Consider the following 25,405-nt stretch of genomic DNA (forward strand, 5'->3'; position numbering starts at 1 on the left):
TGTATTCTAGGAGGGAACACGGACATGTAAATCGTGCTGATCTAAGGCTAACTCTGATAATGTCAGAATAACGTACTTAGAGGTAAAGGATTTTAAAGGAAATCAAATGTTGTAGGAAAAAAACCAGAAAAGTTTCTGAAAGAATAAATTTTGGAGAATTAGAGGCAAACATTGGTGACAGCAGACACACCAAGTCCAGGGAAGAGCATGGAGGAAAAACAAGACAAGAACCACAGGATGGGCTGAAGCTGCAGCAGGCTGGTTAGGATGTCCAGAACCAAGATGAACTGAGCAACATAAGAGGAAGTAGGCCAAGCTGGAGAGGCCTCGAGTGCCAGACTGAAGGGCTGGAATCCACCCTCTAACAAGAAGGCAACCGCCACAGGAAGCATTTCTTCCTTAAACTTCCAATGAGTCACGAGTTAGAGGAACCCATTAACTCAAAGGCACTGAAGGCAACACTGGCCCAAACAAAGTAGAAGAGTGGCGGCTGGTCCATCCAGATGGGTAGTCCATTCTTTAGTTGTCCTTTATGTCAAGCAATCGTGTAGGTTGATACAGGCCCACTTTCATTTTTGCCTCAGTCCCTCCCAAGCAAACTTCATGAGCGTCATGACAAATGGATGGGGAGGAAGGACACGGTTAAATTCCTTTTTATAATAATAATAACAATAATAATAATTATTGTTATTATTATTATTATTATTATTTATTAAGTAAACTCTACCCCCAGCGTGAGGCTTGAACTCACGACCCTGAGATCAAGAGTCACGTGCTGTTCTGAATGAGCCACCTAGGTGCCCCACACTTTCATTCTTGAAGTTTAAACGGCAAACGTCGCAGCCCCTCCACCAAGGACGCACCTGAGAGCTCTGCCTGCAGTTTGACGAGCTGGCCCTTGAGGAGGTCTGTCTCCTTCAAGCTTTCTGTCAGCTGCATCTGCAGCTCCGCTTCCTTCTTCTGGTGAGCGGTCACCTTCAGCTGCAGACGAGAGACTTGAGCGGTGGCTGCTGTTAACTCTTCCGTCACCTTGGCCTGAATAGTAACAAAGTATGACGCCACTTCAAACACGGCTGTCCCTTGCCTCCAAGCGAGGACCCAACCGCACACACTCTGCTGACTGAACTGGCAGGAAGGGAGCTAACCCTCAACATGCATTAAACCGAAATCAAGCCTTCAACATGCGTCTCTGGTCCACGAATTCCCTTGCGGAAATCCGTCCTTAGGAAGCATTCAGCGAAATTACAAAAATTTTGCCACGAGATCTTCACTGCCGATTGTTTCCAGTTGCAAAAGAATGGAAAAATAAAATGCTGGGAAATGGGCTTGATGAAGCAAACTGTGATACATCTATCCTGCACGCAACTATCAAGAACAGGGCTATGAGAGAAGACGTCGGGGACAGAGCCACAGCCTACTATTAAATGTTACCAATCTGATATGTGAGAAATGGTATCCCTGCCCGTTTTCTAACTTTCCTAGGATAAACACGTATGTTTTTTTTTTTTTAAAAGAAAAGGATCTTTTAAAATTTAAACTGAATGCCTTCAACACTGTCAACTTGTGAGTTTGCAGCTTCTCCCTAGCGGTCCTGACCACTGGCAGTATTACGATGGAAAGCTCAGCCACATGAGAGCAACTGTGCTGGGGGTTCTTGGAAGAACAGAGCTAACAAAAGAAGGAAACGTTTCAGTTTTTCTGAGGGCTGAACGTATTGCAAACGGTGCCCTGGATTGGCCTAAGAGAAGCTGCGTGTGCGTGCTCGAGTAACATCCGGCAAAACCACAGTGATTACCCTGGAGAGCCCTCTAATGATAGTCTGTGCAGTACGCGTGATGATTAAGAGGACGGTCAACGGAACAGAATGGTAAACAAGTGACAAATACCACAGTCTCGTCACCTGAACTGATGTGCTCCCATAAAAGTGAGGAGAAATGAGATGACAGGAAAGGCAGTGAACAGTTGCTCGGCTGGTGACCAGTCTTGATTTTGGACAGTGAAGTATTGATGTGGTTGGACCATCTCTCCTATACTATTACGCTGCTACTCCCGTTCCTCCTCCTGTACTATCTACTTGTGCATTTATACTTGTTTACTTTCTTACTGTCACTTGTCCCTTCTTATGGTATTCACTGCACCCCTGCAGATTTGAGCTTTCCAAAGCCTTTACTGGTTTTCTAGCTTACATTTACAATTGTTTTTTTTAACATTTTATTTATTTTTGAGACAGGGAGAGACAGAGCGTGAACAGGGGAGGGTCAGAGAGAGGGAGACACAGAATCTGAAACAGGCTCCAGGCTCTGAGCTGTCAGCACAGAGCCCGACGCGGGGCTCGAACTCACAGACCGCGAGATCATGACCTGAGCCGAAGTCGGCCGCTTAACCGACTGAGCCACCCAGGCGCCCCTCTAGCTTATGTTTAAAACCTGATATTCTGGGAGCACCTGGGTGGCTCAGTTGGTTAAGCGTCTGACGTCGGCTCAGGTCATGATCTCACAGTTTGTGGGTTCGAGCCCCACATCAGGTTCTGTGGTGACAGCTCAGTTTTGGATTCTGTGTCTCCCTCTCTCTCTGCCCCTCCCCTGCTCATGCTCTGTCTCCCTCTCTCTCTCTTTCTCTCTCAAAAATAAATAAAACATTTTTAACAGTTTAAAAAATAAAATGAAATAATAAAATAAAATAAAATAAAATAAAATAAAATAAAATAAAATAAAATAAAATCTGATATTCTGGCTCTCCTAAAAGTGGGGGAAATAAAGCAAATTGAAAGTGTATCTAAAATAAAAAGAAACAGGCTATGAATGAGTATTGAGAACCCCCTGACAAAGACTCTCTCCTTGACCAAACTTCAGACTCCTCTGAGCCCCTGACCTTGGCCTCCCATCCTGTCTGTGGCCTGCCCAGCCTAGTTTTAGCAAGAATCCTGCTATGTCCATTCAGAGACAACCCCTCTCCTTGATATCTGAACAAGTTCTTCATGCTCGACCTTTGGTATCTCAGTCCTTGGCCTGTCATTAGCAAGAATCCTACTAGGTCGGTTTAGCCAAGAATCCCCCTACCCATGATGTCTCCTCTGAGTCATTTTCTGGCACTGACCCTCACTCTGCTCCTTAGCTATAAATCCCCCATCTGTCCTTACTGTATTTGGAGGAGCCCAATCTTTCTCTCCTTCTGCAACAATGTTGAATAAAGTCTTCCTTACTATTTCAGTAAGTGCCCAAATAATTTTTTCTTCTAACAGTATGAGACCTTTGGAGTGAGCTCTAAGATACTTATTTCTGCTGTGTGGTAGCCTTAGGTTTTTACCTGTTAAACACAGAGGACAATGGTATCTAGAAATTCCAGAGAGAAGAGGGGTTTTCATCTGCCCCAAGTAGAAAAAAAGTTTTAGTCACTGTTCTGCCACATGTGGCCTAATGGGACCTGAGCTCACACAGCACCCACAGAGCATCATGTCTGTCTGTGGCTCGAGAGTTCACAGATATCAGAGCGAGGGCCATTCACAAAGGACTCACCGCAGCTAAGACCACTGGAAGGGCTGTACGTCCCTGGAGGGGAGGCAGTGGGATGGGTGGTCCCTCCCTCACCAAAGGACAAGCGAAGTCAAAGGTCGCTCAAAAGTTCTTTTTAGCTCAGGGCCTTACCTAGAAAGGCCTGTTAGAAGCATGAAAAGCAATACTTTCACCCAAACACACATGTGTGCACAGAGGAAACAGTGAAGGGATGAGTAATAGGAAAGGAAAGCAAAGGCAGGGAGAACCAAGAATTCAGAAAAACAAGTAAAAAAGAGCATTCAAAAGTTAGAGGCAGGAAAAGGTACCAAAGAAAAATGGCAATTGTCCTTTCCAAAAGGAAAAAGGACATAGCTGACTGGAAGTGAGGCCCTGGGCAAGTCTCTGACTCTCTCTGGGTCGCAGTTTGATCCTCTGTAAACCAAGTGACCTCCGACGGCTCTTGCATTAGTCCAGGGTTTTATGTGGAAATACTAACCCTGTCACAGAAAAAAATAAAAATAATAATAATGATTAATTCCATTTACCAAATATCCACTGAGCACTCAGCCAAAATTTTCTGAGCTGCGTTGGAAGGCAGAGAACTGTCTCCAGGGGTTAAAGGACCTCAATTATCTCCCTTTAGGAGAATTTTCACAGGGACGACTGCTAAGTAAGAAAGAAGTGGAGCAAAAGAAAAGCGGGCAGAGTCGAGCCTTGAAAGTTTCCCTGGAAGAAAAGTGGCCAAGTGAGGCATGTGGTACTTGGTACCCGCCCACCAAGCCCTGTGATCCTTAGTCCAGGAGATGCTCTCCGATGTGTGGAAGCAGGGTGCCTAGAACCTGGTGGCTACTTAACATACTGCAGCTGCTACCACTGTTACTATTACTAATGTTTCTGCTCTTACAGACAGAACATCTACCAGTTACAGGCACTGGGCCAGACATTTCTGTTTATCAATACGAATCACGTGGGTGGATTAATAAGCTAACTCATGGGGTTGGCAAACCCTGACCCACGGGCCAAACTGGCCTGCTGCCTGTTTTTGTAAATAAAATTTTATTGGAACTCACACACACACACCCCTACTGATACTCAGCATGAGAATCACATGGTGAAATTACTAAAAACAAATGTGCCCAGCTGCCACGTCCAGAAATTGCCGCAAAAGAAACCACTAACAAGAGCAGGGTCCTTAGCTGGCTGTGCATCAGAATCAAAAGGAGCTTTTTAAAAGTTCAGATTTGGCTTTTGGCTAGATATCCTGAATTAGAATCTCAAGATGAAGTTTAAGAACATGTATTTTTTAATCAAGCATCTCAAGGGTTCTGAGGCAACCAGACTAGCATTTGGGAACAACTGATCTAGAAGTTCTAGTAATCATTTTAGACCTGAATAACAGGTCTAACAGCTAGACCAAACATGTTTGGGTGTCCCTGCCAGGCCTACGGATTAAACAAAGAAAGAAAGGAAAAAGAAAAGAAAAGAAAAGAAAAGAAAAGAAAAGAAAAGAAAAGAAAAGAAAAGAAAAGAAAAGAAAAGAAAAGAAAAGAGAAAAGAAAGAGTAAAGGAGAGAAAAAATAAAAGTAGAGGAAGGAGAAGTAATAAAAAGTATGGCAAATGGGAGTGATGAAGTGACCCCAGTACTGTTTGGTGATGCCAATGTCATAGGGTGCTGACCTTGACCCAGGCCAGACAAGTCAGCCACAACAAACAAAGGATGTGGAAAGTAGCAGTGAGGAAGGACTGGGATCAGGATGGAATGGGGCTGTGCTAGGCAAGGCACTGCTCATCAGAGGCTAAGAGGTCGGAGATATTTCTTCCCTGGATACTATAGCTAAGAGAACACAAAGAATGAAAAATTACATGAGACGTAAGTAAGGAATCCTCATCATGATCAGCCAATGAGGAAGTGGGTAAACTCCACAAGGTTATCAAATGCATTCAACTCAACTTTTCAAGTTTCCAAGAAACATTCAAATAGAAAATGTAAACCATTTCTTAAACCTGAGGTAACAGACAACAGGGTCAAGGGCTCCCAACTGAGGAATGGTAGCCCAAACAAGGAGGAAACCATGCCGGATAAACAGTACTGCCAGAGCAGAGACAGGAGGAGTGAGCTTCCAAACCAGCCCAGCCCAGCCCAAGGCCCACTAGAGTCTTGCTTATAGCTACTCCAGGAACAGTCAAAATTCCTACTTCTGAACTGACTAAAGCCAAACAGCAGTACTTCAAAATGCTCCAGCAGACGCAGGTGAAGGAACAAAGTAACCAACCTTAAATTTCACCATAGTGTTTGTTATGTGGCATAAGAATTTTCTGTTGTGTCAACAGAATAAATTTCGTTTTCTAATAAATGATGTAATCCTCACCTTAATCAAATTACTAAGATCAAGGATAGTTTTTGAGTCAACCCATTGCAAAGCATATTATAAAACAGAAGTCTGGATGGTGGATATACTAAAATCCGTTGGATGCTTTCTAATTCTTTTCCCAATGATGGCAAAAACTTTTGCTGAAAAGTAGATCGGTAAGTCCGTACACAGGACCACTCCTGAGCTCTACACATCCTGATGGGCTTTCCTCTCCCTTGTTACTTTACCTTCTCTTGTTCAGCATGCAATACTCTTGCCTGTGTGTTTTCTGTGGCTGTCTGAAGCGAGTTGTTCCTCTTCTCCATCATCAGGTTATTCTGCTCAACATACCTATGAAATAGGGGAAAAGACATTTATCGAGCACCGAATGTATACCGGGCACAATCAGTGCTCACAACATTGCTCTACACTTCAAAAAACAATCTGAAAGCACTTTTGTTTTCCTTAGATCTGCAGTAATCAAGTTTGGAGGTAAGAACCAGGGCTGGAGGTATTGCCTTGCATAATGAAGAGAAGAGGAATTGGAAGCATGTATGGTGAGGGGGAATGAAAGAGAAAAGAGGAAGGAAGAGAAGAAAGCCCTTATCCCCCCCAAATCCCCCCACAAGTGGGAATCAAGAGACCCTAGAAAAGAGAAATATGGAAGAATGATTCTTTAAGTGAAATGCTACATGCTGTGACATGTTCCCCTGACCAGCCCCCTAATATCTTCAGAAGGATCTAGAAAAATTACACAATGTTTGGGCTTTATATGGAAATCAGTGAAGTTCTCATTGATGAAATAGAGTCAGCCCACACAAAAGAGAGAAGAGTTGACAGTATTCCTGAGGGTTTTCTACGTATTAACACCACTTTTACAGATGAGAAAACTATGGCCAAGAGGAATAAATAAATACACAAAGCCACACAACAAAAGAGGAGCAGAGCTTGGATTTAAACACAGGTTTGCCTTATATCACAGCCTACTGTGCTCTTTCTACCAAAATGCCTCTCAGAAAACAAACAGTAATTCACATGACAGGCAGGAAACAAATAGCAGAAGTACACATAAACTACACTAAACAAACATGCTTATCTAACTTGGGCATTTACAAATGAAACCCTCTGTCCATCCTAGCCAGTGCCCCGTACCTGTCATTACCTCTGATTTCGTTCAATTAGTTCACTAATCTTGTCATTCTGTTCTTCTATGCGACTACTCTTTTCGAGGATCTCTTGTTTCAATCTTTCATTTTCCTAAATTCAAAATATATGATGAATAACTTGAGTTTTTGAGAGAAAAGTGCCAGAAATATGAGGGAATCAGCTTGAACTGACAGGTAACACTGTTATAAAATTTGAGATTAAAAAACTAGAACTTATGTCCACACAGATATAATATTTAAAACATCAAACCATACCTGATGAATACAAATCACTATGCCCAATAGATTAAACATATACATGGACATAAAATGAAGCAAAATTCCAAACTACAGTCTAAAAAAAAGTTTTCTTGTGACTCTATATTGATGAGGCGCTTGGACTCAAATTAGGACATAATGGATTTTCCAGAATTTCCCAACTCAGTGCAGCATTTATCACAAGCTCTCTACCTGTGCTGCAGAGGTTTTAAAGCGTAGTGCATCCTGAAAGAGAAGGGGGCAAGACCTGCAGGCTGTGTTCTCTTCTTGATCCCTCTCACCTGAATAATTCGTTGGATGTTGCCCATAATCATGCTGGTTTCCATTGTAACCGACATGCTGGGAAGCAGCAGGGAATTGCCAGCACTGTGCTTCTGTAACTCTTCAACCTACAAAAGGGGGAAGGAAGGACTTTGTGAGAAATTTTTAAATGAAGAAATAAAACTTACCCAAGATCTGACTACTTTTTTGAAGAGTTTCTGAGACAATCTTGAACATAAGCTAGTTTTCTTCTGCCACCTGGATTCCAAAGTAAAAACTAACCTTCTAGGAAAATAACTACTAACTACTAGGAATACAGGAAACCAAGGAAGAGTTTACCCGTAGTCTTGGTTGCTCCCTATTTGCACCCCCTGTTCATTCCCCTACTTTCAACACAGCCCCAACCCTGACTCAGTCACCTTGGTCATGAGATGATCCATTTTATCAGCCACTTTGCTGACTGCCATTCGAATTTCAGTGTTATGTTGCCGGGCTTCAGTCATGAGAAACGAAGCCATGTCACTGGATCCTAAACAGACATAAGCCAAAAAGAACCTAATGAAACTGGAGCAGAGGAGACTGTATGAGGAAAAACCAACAGCTCTTGCAGCAGAGGAAAGAAAGAAATTAACATCTCAAAAATACTGGGAAATGCTGTAGGCGATTCACACTGTCAGGAGAAGATATAGAGAACACAGAGGAAAAGGGCTCCAAAGCTAATAGTAAGCTATGCTCCTGCAAAATGCATTGAGGGAGACGGTCTGGTCCAAGGGCACAAGGATGCCCACTCTGGTCTGCCATCGCACTAACAGCTCGGATTACTTCTCCACTCATCCAAGTGCATGCCAGGCATCGTACCAGGTACCAGGGATTCAGCAACGAATGAAACCTGGTTCTGCCCTTGGCGAGCTCACAGTCTGGTGGGGAGACTCACATGAAAACAGATTATTACAACAGAGTGTTTTAAGTGCAAGAGATGGACCATGTACAAGGTACAAAAGGAGCACAGAGAAAAGCAAAGATTAACTCTTTGGTGACACATATACGCAGTTCTGTGTGTGGGAGGAGAGAAGGTAGGGATGTTAACGAGCAGGGAACATTTCACAGAGGAGAAGAGATTAGATGGTTTCCCAGATGGAGAAGGGGCAGGGCTCCAGACACAGTAGCATCCATGAAACCCTTACCACTCCGGGACCATAATTATGTTGTAGGATATGCTGTCTTCTTCTTACCGCTGTCCTAAGACAAGCTGCGGAATAAGAAGGTAGGATAGCATTCCAGCTATTTACGTTTTAGTTTGTGTTGGTTTTTAAACATAAAATGTACATTTCATTTTCTTTCGTGTTTTAATGCAAAATTTACATTTTGTTTTATTTTTTATACCAATGAGTTTTTTATAGACACTTGTACATGCATGAGAGATACCTGTAAGTTACCCAAGTAACTGTTAACAGTTTCCCACGGTCAGGGATATTAATGATGGAGATCAGGAAGTTTTTACTTTATACTCTTGTGTTGACTTTTTTATCAGAGCTTATTATTTTCATAATTTAAAAATGGTAACAAAGTAGCTTCCATTTGAGATACTGAATACCCCCAGTCACCATGCTTTCTCACAATTTTCCCCAACATGTTATTCTCTTACAGTTTTCTATAAACTCTACAGAACCACTCTGACAGAGCAATGTAAAAGGGCTAGCAGGAGAAAATGCAAAAACAAAACAGAAAGTGGGCATGACAGGTTTTTTGCGGATGATGGAAACGTTCTAAAATTGGACTGCTGAGAAAGAAGGTTGCACAACTCTGTAATTTTACTGAAAAAAATCCTTGATTTATGTGAGAGAGAGAGAGAGAGTAGGGGAAGGGTGGAGAGAAAGGGAGACACAGAATCTGAAGCAGGCTCCAGGCTCTGAGCTGTCAGCACAGAGCCCGACGTGGAGCCTGAACCCACAAGCGGTGAAATCATGACCTGAGCCAAAGTCAGGACGCTTAACCCACTGAGCCACCCAGGCACCCCTCTCAAGAAAGCTATTTAAAAAAAAAAAAAAAAAAAAAAAAGGAAGAAATCTATTGGAGTGAATATGAACACGGGCTGGTGGCGGGGGGAAGGGGAGCAGAAGATGAGAAACCATGGGGTCCGCTCCCTACCTTGAAAATGGGGAGACTGAGAGAGCGGTGTGGGGTACAGGGGCCGCGCGGGCTGCAGCTGGGAGGTGACGGCTGACGCGTGGGGATAAGCGTAGGCTTGCATACCTGCATAGGGCTGAGAAAATGCCAAGTTATGGCCAGTTTATAAAACATTCACGTCTTTCTTTTCTGCTTAATCTGTCTTTGATGGCATAAAGAGATTAAGCTGGAAGGAGACGCAACCTTGTTAAGGGTGGAGACAGAGTAGATCAAGTTCGGTACTGGGTAGGCACTGCAGCAGGAGAGTGATCTGTGTCATCCAGTGGTGCGTGATCACTAAAGTCCTGCCCAGAAAGTGAGGGAAGTGTGTCTCAGGTCACTCCCCAGTCCTCTGGCAGTATGATTTAATTAAGTAGGGATTCATCTCCCAGCCACTGGGCCTACTGATGGTCTAAGAAATTTTTAAACTAAAGAAACATGGCTGAGGCTCCACTGGGGTCACAGGACAGGTATTCATTGAGATTTCAAAGTAAATCCACCAGTCTCCAAAGGATGACTCTTCCCTGCTAGATTCTGATGCTCTTGTGACCAAGAGCTTCCATTTTCTCCTGAACTGTGGTCCCTTCAACTATAAAATGAAAATAATAACTCCACTCAGGGTGGTTGTGTAGACTAGACGAAGTGATATATATGTAAAGTTCCTAACAGCTGGTAAGTTAAGTGCCTGGCAGATAGGAAATGCTCAATAAACAGTAGCTTTCATTTAAATGATGATGGTTATTCTTCCTTGAGTTAAGGAAATCCAGCTCATTTCCAGGGATAGATAAACTACCTACCCAGCCATTATTAACAAAAACAAACAAAAAACTCAGGCTATAGGATAGTAATTGTCCACTTGGCAGTGGGGAGAGGGCAAGTGGGGCCTTTATTTCACTCTTGACATACCCTGTCCCACCAATGGGGCCTAGCTCACCAGCCATCACTCCTACCCTTCCCCTATGGATCACCAAGGAAGTGAGGCCCTCTTATTACTGGGGGTATGTTTTATCCACCAAATATATCAAGGCAGTAAAAAGAATCCACTGTCCTGGCAAATGTCAGCAGAGGAGACAGACTGCTGTCACTGCCTTCTGTGAAACAGAATAAAACTTACTTTAGGAGATCTCTTTTGGAAGATAACTAGAGAAACAGTCTCCATAGAGACTCCACCCTCAACCTACAACAGTTCTGCTAAGTACAATGCAAAATGTTAGCCTATCAGCTGCTAGATAGAAAAGAACACAGAGGACTTGAATACGCCCTTCAAGGAGACATGTGCAAAGGAAAGAAAACAAACACTGACTGGGTCTTTACCATGTGCCAGGCCTTGTACCGGGTGCTTTGCCTTTTCTCACATTTCTGCTTTACAACAAGCTGTACGGTAGGTGATCCTTTGTCTGGTTTAGAGATAAGATAGTGGCGGTTCAGGAAGGGGGAGAGTGATAAATTCTGATGTGGGGAATCGCTACGGTACAATCTGTGCAGGAAGGTGAAAAGACACTGACAAGAACCTAGTAAGTTACAGCTTATAACTGATGTGGTTTAAAAACCTTGTTACCTGAAAGGACTGGGCATTTCCAGACACAGCTGAGTGGGAATCAAGAGATGCAACTTGCATTAAGGCAGCAGAGGGTGCCTGGAGTCCAGAAACAGATGGCTGAGGTGCTAAGATAAAGCAGAAAGTTTTCACCATTATCCATCCTGCCCTCCCTGGCAGAAGTCTGGCCTAGAACTTTACATACTACAACACACTCTGGACTTGACCACTGTCCTCGTCTACTCTCCTGAAACCAACTCTACTGGAATCTCAGCAACGGGCTGGCACAAGGAACCTGGGGGTCGGACACATGTGACTCAGACCTATGGTCCCATCAGCTGACGGGAAGTACAGAATTACATGCAGGGGGGTGTCTCCTTAGCTGAGTGCACACTTCCGAAACTGGCACTATCCCACAGCGGGAGACACAGCAGGCAGACCAAATCCATCTCCAGGGCTGAAAATGCCCCACCCAGGGACAAACTGACAAGTTTTACACTCTAATCTGGTTCTCAATACTAAAACAATGCAGCCTAACAATGTAAGGAACAGGGATGATAACTCTGGTGCTGACTTAATTCAAGGCCACAGAGCCAGAGAGGTTCCTTACCTTGTGAGGTCATCTGCGGTAGCACGGGATGCGCTGGCTGGAGAGAGGGCTGCATGGATGGAGTTGCCACCGGCTGTCCAGCTCCTCGCACAGTGTTCACTTCCTGAAACAGGAACAAACATTTTGGTTACTATGTATTGGGTCCTTAAATGAAGACTGAGGCTGATCGTCTACCCTAAACCTGCTTACCCCCAGTGCTTTTAGGCAAAGAAGAGGAAGGAAAGGCAAGAGTTTAGGGTGTGGGCCGTGGGAGGTCCCTTCCCCCTATAAATCATACCAAGTAATTAAATAGAGTTAATTTCTTCAAACATTCTAAGTTGTTGATATTTAGGGACTAAAGCAGCTGTAGTGACCGCTCTCCAGAATGTATCATTTTCCAAGCGAGCAGTTACCTTAAAATTGACCTAGTGTGTTCCTAGAGAACAGGGTTCTCTTGCAAGGAAACCCGGGGAACAGTATAGCCTCTCCTCTTCTGCCAAATAATCCCCACAGACCTCAAGGTACTCACTTAAAATCAGACAGATTGGGTTCACTGAGTCTCTTTTTAGAGTGTTTTCCCCCATTCTTTCTTTTCATAAAAATCAAAGCAATGTTGGTCTCTACTATAATTCTACACAAAATTATCTTCTGAACATTTGCCCAATTTGTACAAGGAAAAGACAAACTTGGGGCACAAAATATGGTGACTGTGATCTGCTATCTTACAGTTCGAAGGCTGAAATCTCTTTGACATTCTTTTACTTTAGAACTTCCCCTTGTCCCCTCATATTCTCAAAAATGTATTATGCATTTCTGGAAAAGTATGACAGTTTTACATCACTGCAGCTCTAATCCACCTAAATGTCTAACAACAGAATGAAAGGAATTTAAAAAATAGAGCTAACAGAACACTGAGTTGCCTTTGAAGAAAACAATGCTTTATTTATTTATGTTAATTATATTATTTACAGTGAGTACCTATAACAAGAGGCCCCAGAAATCCTATCCTCCTTGAAAACATTAAATCTACTGAGAGCCTGGGGCACCAGGGTGGCTCAGTTGGTTAAGCAACAAACCCTTAATTTCGGCTCAGGTCATGATCTCACAGTTCATGAGTTTGGGCCCCATGTGGGGCTCTGTGCTGACAGCATGGAGCCTGCTTGAGATACTCTCTCCGCCCCTCCTGTGTGCCTTCTTTCTCAAAAATAAAGAAAGAAACTTAAAAAAAAAAAAAAAAAAGAACTCTTAAAAAAATTTGAACTTCAAAACTACTTAGAGCTTTGTCAGGAAGAAATAAAACAAAATGAAGAAAAATAAAGCCTATTTTGGAAAATTTTTTCAAGAGCATCACCTTTGTTTTATATCAAAGTCAAAGAATCCTAAAAATCAATCTGTTATGTGTTTCAGTTCAACTGAGAGAGGATGATTTTATTCAATAAGGACCTGACCAACAGGAAAAGAGCTAAGTTAGAACTAAGCTACTTTCATATCATACACCAAATTCCAGGTGGATAAAAATTTTAGATCAAAATATGAAATAATACTCTTAGAAAACACACGTGATGTTTATAATATCTGAAAGTGAGAAAGCTTTCTAAACATAATGTCAAAGCATAATGTCAAAAGCAAAAGACATAGGGAAAAAACTGATACAATTCATTGCAATAAAATTCTTGAAATTCAGGGGTGCCTGGGTGGCTCAATTGGTTAAGCGTCCGGTCTTGGTCCAGGTCATGATCTCTGCTGTCAGCACAGAGCCCACTTCGGATCCTCCAACCCCCCACCCCCCCCGCCCCGCCTCTGCTCCTTCCCTGCTCACTTTCTCAAAAGCAATAAATAAAAAAATTAAAAAAAATCTTAACTTCAAAATAACCACACCATATACAAAGCCAAAAGACAAAACAGTGCAATCCTCAGCAAAAGGTAATGTCAGTGGGAACACCAACATGTCCGAAGAGAATCTAGACATTCAATCAACCAATATGAATTGAGCATCTTTCATGGTTTGGGCACCATGCTGCCTCAAGCGTGGTTTTTACTGACAATAGAGATTCTAGAAGAAGGCTAAACTGACTACTTAAAACTTGCCTGTTCTTGTGGCAGATGTAGGAGATTGCTTCCATTTCTGAGGGGAAGTACTAATCACAGTGGAAACACATGTACCAATACTAACCTGCATCGTTTTGAATATAAGCTCTCCACATGATTCTGGGTTACAGGCAGAAAAAGTCATAATTTTAACCAAAAGAACACAAGGTAGAAATATTAGCACTATTCATTCTAACAGAGCCAGGGGGTCATACCTCAATTTCTGAATCATTGGAATCCAGCTGTGGTGGAAGGATGGGCAGCATGGGCTGGCCCATTTTAGCCATCCGAGAGATCAACTTGGCTTTGACTGTATCAGGATTCTAAAAAGAGAAGAGAGTCACAAAAGTCACTATAATCAAGGCTCACTACTTTAGTCCTATGTCTTTGGCTCTTAAATCAAATCCTTCAGTAAGCCCCCCCTGCCATGTTGATTTGAAACTATTTCTTCTACAAAATAAGAATTAAATATTTCTTGCCAAAGAAAGCACACACGGGTCACAATTAATAATAGCAGTAAAAAATAATTCCCTGTATGTTGGAATGAACACAGGGGTTCCACATGTATTACCTCATTTCAATCAAGTCTCCCACCAGGTGTAATTCTCCTCATTTTACAGCTGAAAAACTATATACAGATCAAGGGAAAGAGGCATTGTAGATGACAGTACCCTCTGAAAACCCTGGGAGAAATTCAGCAAATAGATGTTCAGAAAAGATTTGGGGAAAGAAGGAAACAGGAGCTCTTTGTTCCAAATTCAGGTTCATATAACTTTGACTTGGCATTGACTACACACTAGTCCCTATGCTAGAAGCCTCTATATCTGTTCAAGTGCAGCCTTCAGAGTGGAGAGTACATACCCTGAGGGTATATATGATGATCTATTGGGCATAAAAAGAAATGACCATAACCTCTATTTTTGGATTATTTTAAGCGGTTAAAAACATAAGATATTAAACTTATTTATTACAGGGATGGACAGTACTTTATACAATTTGTAAACAGATATATATTAGGCGCATGTTCTCATTTTTTTAACTGATCAGAGGGACATAATCAAAGAAAGCCGGGTCCATCAAAAGAGGACTAGATATACCATAACCACACAGTGGCATACCCCGATCTAGAGATAAAAAAAGAACGAGGAAGCTTTCAGTATACTAACACGGAAAGATACTGTTAAATATACCATAATGTAAAAAGCATGGAGGACAACACATATACTATGCCATTTTTTGTGAAAGGATGGAAAAATAGAATATACATTCCTATTTGTTTGCATCTGCATTAAAAACATTAAAAGAATATATATGAAACTAATAAAAGCATTTACCTAAAAGGAGAGGGAGATGGGATGGGGTAGATGGGGCTAGGGGCAGGAGTGAATCTTTGCAATGTATATCTTCTTATATTGTTTTGATCATTATCAAAACATATGAATGTAATCACTTATTCAAAACAAAAAATAAAAACTTAAATGTAAAAAGAAAGAAGATGGTGAGTTTTGCCTCAATTAAAAAAAAAAAAACTATTGGGGCGCTTGGGTGGCTCAGTCAGTTGAGTGTCCAACTTCGGCTCAGGTCATGATCTTGTGAGTTCGAGCCCCGCGTCGGGCTCTGTGCTGACAGCTCAAAGCCTGGAGCCTGCTTCGGATTCTGTCTCCTTCATTCTCTGCCCCTCCCCACTTGTGCCCTGTCTCTCTCTCAAAAATAAATAAATGTAAAAAGAAAAAACAAAAAAAAACCCAACAACTGTAAAAGACAAAAGAAAATTTTTGAAAAGTTTGAAGACCAAGTGTCTACTGGAAGTTACTGAAGCTTAGAAACGGTGACAACAATAGCTCTGCCTAGAAAGTACCAGAGAACCCACACTAAATAATTTTCGTGACCGTTTGAAGATCTGAGGTTATCATTGTTTTTCAATTTTCTTAATTCTCTGGCTTCAAGTTTTGGGGTTCTGGAGATCACTCGTTATACATACCAAATCAATTATTTGTTTAATAATTCTTGCTTTGGGCTGATTATAAACAAGTAAACCAGGGCTAGAGAGAAATTAATCATCAGTTTCACTCCACCCAATTATCTTGTTTCCCAGCATGGAGGCGAAGGCCCCAGGGCTTTCATCTCATCCTCATGCGGCAAACTTAGATGCCTTCACCGACCAGGCAGGGCAGCAGTCAAGAACAGTGTTCATGCTCCCAAAGGCTTTCAAATCCAAATTCTACTACAACCGTACGCTAGTCTTCTCATCTTGCAGTCAGAGAAACACAGAGGCCCAGTGACTGCCTCAAAGTCAACTAGTTGGTGAATTAGTGCAGGATTCGTCTAAGACAATGAAAGCGTGAAGCCGCACAGTGTTAGCAGTAATCATGATAATAACAAGAGCTAATGTTAAGTGAACGCTTACAGTATGCCATACACAATGCTAACACCTCCACAGACATTATTTTATTTAAACTTCATAAAAATCTCTTAAGTATAAAGTGAAGGCATACTTTATGTAGGCTCTGAGCTTAGTGCTTTACAAACAGATCACAAGAACCCTTTAAAGGAACTATGAGAATTATATCTACTTTAATAATGAAGAAGCTGAGGACCAGAAGTTAGATAATTTTCTCAAGGCCACAAGTTTACCAGAATAAAGATCTGAACACAGGTCTGTCCTTGTAGAAGCCCAAGCTAATTTATACTAATTTCCAAGGAAGGGGAAATTAATAAAATAGTGAACTTTTTTTTTTTTTTTTTTTTTTTGGTCTATCCTACCCTAGGCACATGAAACCTTTTCAGCAGACTTGGGGTGAGGGAGACAGACTTGCATACTCACTGTATTTACTGTCAGCTGTTCATTGAGGGAGTTAGATTTGATACGAAGAGCCGGCTCCCTGAAAGTAACACATATGCTAAGATAAAAAAAAAAAATTCCCAAATCCATAATCTTAAGTCTCAATCATGCTGGATAAGCAAACTGTTTTTGAAAACATTTGTCAATTCACTTGCTGTGAAAGAGAATTTTAATCATTCTTCGGTTTGCACAATCTCTGAAAGTTGGTGAAAATGACTAATTTTCCATTCAAATTTTTTTGATTATTTCCATTTTTTTCCCCTTGAGTATGTGCTTTATGTTTATGACTTTTACCCAATTTTCTTCCAGGGTCTGGCAGGTATTCATATACATCTGAGTTAGTGGTTTAAAAGACTGTGAGTATTAATCAATTCTTTGTCAGAAAAATCTTCAAGCAAATATTTTCCCCACTTCCCTCATCTCATTTTTTCCCAATTATTTAAAATTATTTTAGTTTGCAACTACACCTTATTTCTTAACCCCTCTACGGATCGCTTCTATGGACAATAAAAAAGCATGATACAACTTCAGGATCTTACCCTGATTTGAAAGGCACCGATGTAGGTGGTGATACAACAGGGTCAGCAGAGAGGCTGTCCGCACCTGGTATGGGAGAAGGGGCGGCGGAATCGCGGGAGCTAACGCTGTGCCCATCAGAGCCAGAATCTCTGGCAAACTTGACCTGGGAAGAGATCAACCACAGGTGGAACAGGCTACAAAAAAAGAGATCCTGCCTTCTCTGCCCTCCTTTCTTTTACTTATTCTTCACTACACAAGTCATTACCTGTTCCCTTGTAGCAAATCAGAAAATGTAGATAAGCCAATCATCATCATCATCATCATCATCCGTAATCCAACCACGACACAGTAACACTGCTAGAGTCTGTGCAGTGTTTCACATCTATGTGTTTGTATATTTTTTACAAAAAAGAGACCATATTGTTTTGAAACCTGCTTTGCTCACTCAGTAATACACTTCCATGTTACTAAATTACCAATCTACAACATCATTTTTAACTACTGAAGAGTATGTCTAATTTTTTTTTTTAATTTTTTTTCAACGTTTTTATTTATTTTTGGGACAGAGAGAGACAGAGCATGAACGGGGGAGGGGCAGAGAGAGAGGGAGACACAGAATCGGAAACAGGCTCCAGGCTCCGAGCCATCAGCCCAGAGCCTGACGCGGGGCTCGAACTCACGGACCGCGAGATCGTGACCTGGCTGAAGTCGGACGCTTAACCGACTGCGCCACCCAGGCGCCCCGAGTATGTCTAATTTCAAGGGTCATACCCATACCTGCTATTATCTACAGGAAAAAGTCTCTAAAAGACTATGGAAACAGAAGTCTTAAATATGTTGCCACAAAATTTATTTCACCAATTCCTAGTTGTTAGACATCCAGTTCATTTCTAATTTCCCTGTCACATCATAAACAATACTTCTATGAATGACTTTTTACCTATATCTTTGCACATAATCTTTCCCAAAGTATAAATTCCCAGAAGTTAAACAGTCGGAGAAAAGGTATGTTCATTTTTAAGGCTTTTGGTATACACCACTACATTTCACACCACAAAGGGTGAACTCCTCTCTCTACTCCACAAGTAGTGTGCAATGTTCTCTTGATGCTCATCACACTGGGTATTATCATTCTGTATCAGCCTGGTCAATTAAATAAGCATGTCAATTTGTAATTCATTGATTATTAGTAATATAGAGTATTTTTTTTCTTATGGTTACAAAATGCCAGTCTTAATGGATTCAAATTGGTTTGCTATCTTTTTTTTTTAATGTTTATTTATTTTTAAGACAGAGAGTGAGAGAGACACAGAGTGTGAGCGGGGAAGGGACAGAGAGAGAGGGAGACACAGAATCCAAAGCAGACACCAGGCTCCAAGCTGTCAGCACAGAGTCCCACGCGGGGCTTGATAAATCACGAACTGTGAGATCATGACCTGGGCCGAAGTCAGACGCTTAACCAAACTGAGCCACACAGGTGCCCTGGTTTGTTATCCAAGACCAATCGTGACTTCCTCAAAGTCAAAGGAAAACTCAGAATATAAAAGCTGTGGAAAAGGCAGCTCAAAGCACATCAGTAAAAGAAGGCTGGAATGACTCAGCAGAGATAAAGGTGTTCAATTAGGAAAGTCCTTGAGAAGAAAAGCGTATCATTGGTTGCAGCAGAAAGAACAGCCACAGTGAAGATAATCATAATTTTTATTTTCTACATTATATTTTATAGTCACAAACACTAGCACACCTAACAAACACAATGTAAAAGCAAACAAGTTCTTTTTTTTTTTTTTTTTTGGAGGGGAGCATTAATTTATTTAACCACAATTTGTTACAAATTTTATTGTAGAAATTCTACATATTCACGACAAAAATTTTGGAGGATGTACAAAAGAAAAGTTTCTGAACTCCATTTCCATTCCCCAGAAAAAGTCACTTTTAATCATTTTTTTTAACATTCCAGAAATTTCCTATGAAGATATGGGCAATATACATGTATCTATCTGTATAGATACAGACATACATATGTACATGTGTATGACTTTGTATATACATTTTTATATATGTTTGTTCATAAATATTTTATATATTTACATACACATGCATACACGAGATCATACTATCCATACTAATTTGCAACTTGCTTTTTTCACTTAACAATAGATTTTGCATATTCTGTAAGAAATGCATAAAAGTCCACTCCATGAAAAACCGTAACTTACCAGTTGCTTAATGATGGATATTTAAGTTATTTCCAGTTTTTACTATTATAAACAACATGGCAGAGAGAGGAAGCTAAGTATCTCTATCTATGTACAGATATCTTTGCATTATTATGTAAACATAGAGACAAAATAAATTAAATTTGTAGCCATGGAAATACTAAAGCAAAAATCACGTACATTGGATAGGAACCACTATTTTACAGACAGAGTAAAAAAGTTAGTGTAGAGAACTGACTTGTTCAGTCACTACCTCTTCTAGACTCAACAGAGCACCAGGAAGGACATAAACCTTGGTCTTTAGATTCCAAAGCTGTAGCTCTTTCCAACTATACCATTTCTTTAAAAAATAAAAAATAAAATAAAAAGTCTTTGAACTTGTTTTTCAAACATATTTATTCATTTTACTTAATGGCAAAAAGGACTCATCAAACACAAAACAGCACAATTTCACTCACCCGCCTCATCTCCACCTCGTACACCAGGATTGAGTCTGGCGACTGAGTCCATCCGGTTACCCCTTCAGAGCCGGCAGCACAGGCTGGAGGGATGACAAGCAACCGCTTCCCTCCTTTTTTCATGCCCAGCATCCCATCCTCCCAGGCCTTCAGGAATCAGACAAGAGGAAAAGCTTATCAGACACAAGCCTTCTCATAAGACAAAATGAAGTGCTGGGATTAGGATCCTCTCATCCACACTTTCAGATTTGGACCTCTAAAGATCCTAGAGAGAGATCAAGTTCAACTATTCCCCTTGCCACCCCGCCCCCCACAGGTTATAAGAATATCTAGAATACTGCTTCTATTCACTTGTAAAAGCCAGCATATTTGGGGCTAGATGAAATACGCTTATCTTAGATAATGAGAGAAACTGGAGGAGAGAATGATATTAAAAGAGAAATAATTTGCAACTATGTGGATGGAACTAGAGGGTATTATGCTAAGCGAAATTAGTCAGTCAGAGAAAGACAAATATATGACTTCACTCATATGAGGACTTTAAGATACAAAGAGATGAAGGAAGCAAAAATAATATGAAAACAGGGAGGGGGACAAAACATAAGAGACTCTTAAATATGGAGAACAAACTGAGGGTTACTGGAGGGGTTGTGGGAGGGGAATGAGCTGAATGGGTAAGGGGCATTAAGGAATCTACTCCTGAAATCATTGTTGCACTATATGCTAACTAACTTGGATGTAAAGTAAAAAATAAATTTTAAAAAAGAGAGAAATAAAAGCTATCATTCATTAAACACATTTTCCAAGTACTCTGGTAACTGCTTTAGTTGGACTGTGTTGTTTAATCCCTAAAATAGCCTCATAAGGTTAGAAGCATTATCCCCATTTTACAGATAAGAAAACTGAGGCTTACAGAGGCTTAAGTAACTAACCCAGGATCAAATTATTAGTGAATTGTTAAGCCAAGATGTAACACTAGATCTATCTAGCTTTAAAGGTCAGGCCTTAACTCCTATGATCTATAAGAAAGTCTCCAAAAGATTCTAAGAAAAGGAGTGATAAACAAAGCTATGAAGAAAACCGAAAACCTTTTTGTCACTTGAGTGGCAATGAGTACTTTTACCAATGAGTACTTTGTAACACCTCAACATTCCTGACACAATGACAGCCCACATTTGTAAAATACTCTGAATTTTATAAAACACTTGCACAGTTGGTAAAGAAAAACTTCACAGTATCAACCCAAGTCCTCAGACTCCAATCCCAGTGTTCTGCCTGCTATATCATAGCTGCTCACAATGATTGGAAAATGCTGATTCAAAGCATCTCAGATAAAAATCACCCATTATGATACAATTCTAGAAGAAACAGTTTCACTTCTCTCCCTATGAGGCTACAAGAAGGACTTAATAATTTCCTCACAGTAACACAATGAAAAAGAAATAGTAGGAATTAAAGAAATGTCCCCATCTTCGCCTGAGTGGCTCAGTTGGTTAAGCATCCGACTTCCGTTCAGGTCATGATCTCACAGTTCATGAGTTCGAGCCCCGCGATAGTCTCCCTCTCTCTGCCCCTCACCAGCTCGCACTCTGTCTCTCTCTCTCAAAATAAACATAAAGAAAAAAAAAATGGTTAAAAAAAAAAATGTCCCCATCTTCAATATATTCTCATAGGTTAAATTTTCCCATGTAGTTTTCCAGATAACATGGAACTTATTTTTCCTACTTTTTAACCACACCTTGCTGGACTCAATGCACCCAGGCTAGAAATTTCACAAATTTAATCTAAATTAAGCCCACTGAAACTAATACAGTCATACAAAGAACACAGTTAACACTGTACCTTGATGACTTTTCCTGATCCTAATTTCAGGCGAAGCAGCTTATCTTTGTTAGCAGTAGAATCCAAAACCTGCAATTTGATCAAAGTAAATGAGGTCAGCCAATTTCCAAATAAATAAATAAATAAATAAATAAAATAATAATGTGATAGTCAATACAGATCAGCACAGTATTCCTGGAATAAGGAATGTCAAATATACTGGGCAGGGGCGGGTGGGGAGGGGGTAGGGAGTTCTTAAAAGACCCAAAAAGAAGGGACCACATCATGGCTAAACTGGGACTTGAATGTCCATTTTTTTTGACTTAGTCTAAAGTTCTTTCTATCACATACTGTTTTTGAGAGCTTAATGATATTAAAACACAAAAGTCCATTCTATTTCCAGTATCTATTACACACACAAAAAAACAAAGAAACAATTGTTAGGAAAGTCTAAAAAGAAGTTTTAAGCTTTGTGCAGTTGGCAGTATCATAGCCAATGAGGTTTATCTGAGGTGTGATTATTGCTAATACAAGTTTTAAGACCTAATCCCATCAGAATAAATTCAAGTTTGAAACCAGTATAGAAGGACAAAGACATACACACAAACCATTACCAAAAATGATACTTAGGAGGAAACTGGTTTCCATTCTAAATAGATGAGACCAGGTGGCACCGAACAGATTGAACATATTAGCATTTCATGACTATACACCAAAAGCAGTCAGAGCAGGGTCCCTGAAAGATTTCTATTTGCCAAGAGCAGCAATTCACAGCAGTAATGCTTTACATATGAAGAGCCCTCATGCTATTTCAGTTACAAAAGCACTTGCAGGCTACATTTCCTTACCTGGCCCAGCACATGATTCTGCAAGAGCCAGCTGGTATAGGCCACTTCCAAAGAATCTCCAACTTCTACAGCAGGGCCCTCCACTACAACGAGGTCCTGGCAGAGCACTGCATCTAGGGAGGGGGTGCTATTGCACTTGGCAATGCACACCTGTGAGACGAAATCAAAGCAGCATAAACTTAGTTCGAGCTCAGGAAATATTATCGTTAATGCTCTTTTCTAAACAGTGCTGTCCACTAACAAAACTGATTACGTGTTTAGGAATAAACCACTCTGAAGTCAGTAATCCTGCCAGGAATCAAAGTGCTTAAGAGTAAGGCTTTGGAGTCAGACTGTCTGGGTACAGATCTGGGCAACTGCCACTTATTAACTTATGGCCTCAGCCAAATAACTTAACTTCTGTGAACCTTATTTCATACAGGTTATTTTGTAAAATGGAGATAAAAACTCTGCAGTTAAGTTATACAACTTAGTTAATACAAATACAGTATTTGTATCTGTAGTTACTATCTGTAGTTGTGTCTGGAGTATCTGTAGTTAATACAAACACAACACTTGGCACAGTGCCTGGCAAAGAATAGTAAGTACACAAAAAGCATTAGCTAGCATTACTCTGATGATTTTACTATTTCAGTGTTCAGGAACCTAGGAAAGGAGGGCTTTTAAAACACTTTCAAAAGGCATTTCTAAAGACAAACTAGAAAAAAGGCCATTTACAAAATCATGCTGCATTTCCAGAATTTGCATCTTCACTACTTACAGATTTAGTCATATTATCTTAGCACAAATCTTAGACAAAAGAGTCAGACACATCTTCATGAATAATTATGGTCATTTTAAAACATGATACACATGAAAAATTTGCTACTCATTTTCTTAAAAGAAAGGTTTTATGGGGTACCTGGGTGGCTCAGTCAATTAAGCATCTGACTTTTGATCTTGGCTCAGGTCATAATCTCATGGTTGGTGAGTTTGAGCCTTGCATCAGGCTCTGCACTGTTAGTGCTGAGCCTGCTTGGGATTCTCTCTCTCTCCCTCTGCCCCTCCCTGCTCACTCAGTCTCTCTCTCTCTCAAAATAAATAAATAGAGTTAAAAAACAAGATTTCGTAATTGCAATCAATTACAATGAGACATCATTTTTTACCAAGCAAACCAGACTAAAAGAAAAAGGTGATTTCTAAATGTTGGCAAAGGTATAGTGAGAGAACAGATATGAATGTGAAATATTATAATCTCTCTGAAAAGCAGTATGCCAAACTGTCTATAGAACCAAAAAATATTTGGACTCTTTGACACAATCTTCCACATCTAGAAATCTAGCGCAAGTAAATAATCAGGAAAAAAAAAAAAGAAGACACAGACTTATATACAACAATGCTTGCTACAGTATCATGTCAGACTGAAAACAACCTAAATGTCTAAAAGTAAGGGAATGGTTAAATAAATTCAAGAACATTCATACTATGCAGCTTTCAACAATGTTTCCAAATAATTTTTCATGAGGTGGGGAAAAACATTATACATTGTTAAAAAAAATAAGCAAAATATTGAACTCTTAAAGGAGTATGTCTATTTACATATATTACCCATAGAAAAAGGGAAACAGGGGCCTGGGTGGCTCAGTCTGTTAAACTTCTGACTTAGTTTCAGCTCAGGTCATGATCTCACGGTTCGTCAGTTTGAGCCCTGCATTGGGCTCCGTGCTGGCAGTGCAGAAACTGCTTGGGATTCCCTCTCTCCCTGCCCTTCCCTCCCTCACGCTCTCTCTCTCAAAATAAATAAATAAACTTAAAAATAAATAAATAAGGGGCGCCTGGGTGGCTCAGTCAGTTAAGCATCTGACTTCAGCTCAGGTCATGATCTCACAGTTCATGGTTTTGAGCCCCACATCAGGCTCATGTCAGCTGACAGCTGAGAGCCTGCTTCGGATTCTGTGTCTGCCTCTCTCTCTACCCCTTCCCGCTTGCACTCTCTCAAAAAGAAATTAAAATGTTAAAAAAAACCTTATAAATAAATACATAAATAATCTTTTTTTTTTAAGAAAAAAAGAAATCTAACATATTAATAGTGGTTCCTTCGGGCACTAAGATTTCAAGTGATTTTTTAAAAAATGCTTTTCTAAATTTTCTACAAGGATCATATAACATTATAAAAGTTCTTTTGAAACACTATTTTTGAAAGATAGTTTTATTTATCCCTTAAAATAATTTATAAAGTGAAAAATGTTTGAAAGAAGTTTGCATTAAGCCTTTTTGCTCTGAAAGTCACATTTTCAAGCAATTTCAATAAACATTCCTATTATTTCTCTGAGCCACAATAAGCTCAAGTGACAAATTTAGTGGGTTTTTTTTTTTATGCTTGTCACTAACAACACATAGCAGGTTATAAGTTTTCCATATAGTTTCCTAAATCAAGAGAAATCCAAACTAGTGTTTGGCTTTTCAAAATAAGAATAAGATGGTTTTACCTGTTTATTGAACTCCACAGCAGCCTTTTCCGACTCAAACATGATGGACCAGTTTTGTCTCTGGTCATCATAAAAGGTGCTATAGTTATTGGGCCGAACCTGGGGAAAGGAGAGATACTAGGATAACCCAACCACAGGTAGCGCAGTGCATCATCTGACTGCCTAAACTCATTGAGAAGGGCCTTGACTGAAGTGGACCCAAAGAGACATAGGGAACTTTCTTCTTCCCTCCTGCCCTCCACCAACCACCCTTGGTCCATTTCCCAGAAGGCAGGCAAGAGACTTTTTTGACAGGCTCTGTTAAGACATCCACACAGACGTCC

At 40.5% G+C, this 25,405-nt stretch overlaps 1 protein-coding gene and 1 pseudogene across 4 annotated transcripts in view; one reads left to right on the plus strand and one right to left on the minus strand.

The window, feature by feature from the left end:
* Positions 1-25,405, minus strand: part of FKBP15 (FKBP prolyl isomerase family member 15) — a 57,580-nt gene that overhangs the window by 10,917 nt on the left and 21,258 nt on the right. For 3 of the 4 annotated variants that reach the window (XM_003995763.6, XM_045043248.1, XM_045043247.1), the window contains exons 6-20: positions 25,083-25,181; positions 22,615-22,764; positions 21,788-21,856; positions 19,946-20,092; positions 17,292-17,434; positions 16,735-16,792; positions 14,126-14,233; positions 11,844-11,946; positions 11,255-11,361; positions 9,679-9,793; positions 7,950-8,059; positions 7,551-7,658; positions 7,008-7,102; positions 6,094-6,196; positions 864-1,035 (exon numbers count right to left, since the gene is read on the minus strand). In XM_003995763.6, the coding sequence (XP_003995812.2) occupies positions 864-1,035; positions 6,094-6,196; positions 7,008-7,102; positions 7,551-7,658; positions 7,950-8,059; positions 9,679-9,793; positions 11,255-11,361; positions 11,844-11,946; positions 14,126-14,233; positions 16,735-16,792; positions 17,292-17,434; positions 19,946-20,092; positions 21,788-21,856; positions 22,615-22,764; positions 25,083-25,181 (1,687 nt within the window). The remainder of the gene's footprint in view (positions 1-863; positions 1,036-6,093; positions 6,197-7,007; positions 7,103-7,550; positions 7,659-7,949; positions 8,060-9,678; positions 9,794-11,254; positions 11,362-11,843; positions 11,947-14,125; positions 14,234-16,734; positions 16,793-17,291; positions 17,435-19,945; positions 20,093-21,787; positions 21,857-22,614; positions 22,765-25,082; positions 25,182-25,405) is intronic. The other variant, XM_045043249.1, reaches the window with a different exon arrangement.
* On the plus strand, positions 22,233-22,354 carry LOC111557688 (annotated as a pseudogene).

The sequence above is a fragment of the Felis catus genome, chromosome D4, assembly GCF_018350175.1.
Source record: "Felis catus isolate Fca126 chromosome D4, F.catus_Fca126_mat1.0, whole genome shotgun sequence".
NCBI classification, from domain to species: Eukaryota; Metazoa; Chordata; class Mammalia; order Carnivora; family Felidae; genus Felis; species Felis catus.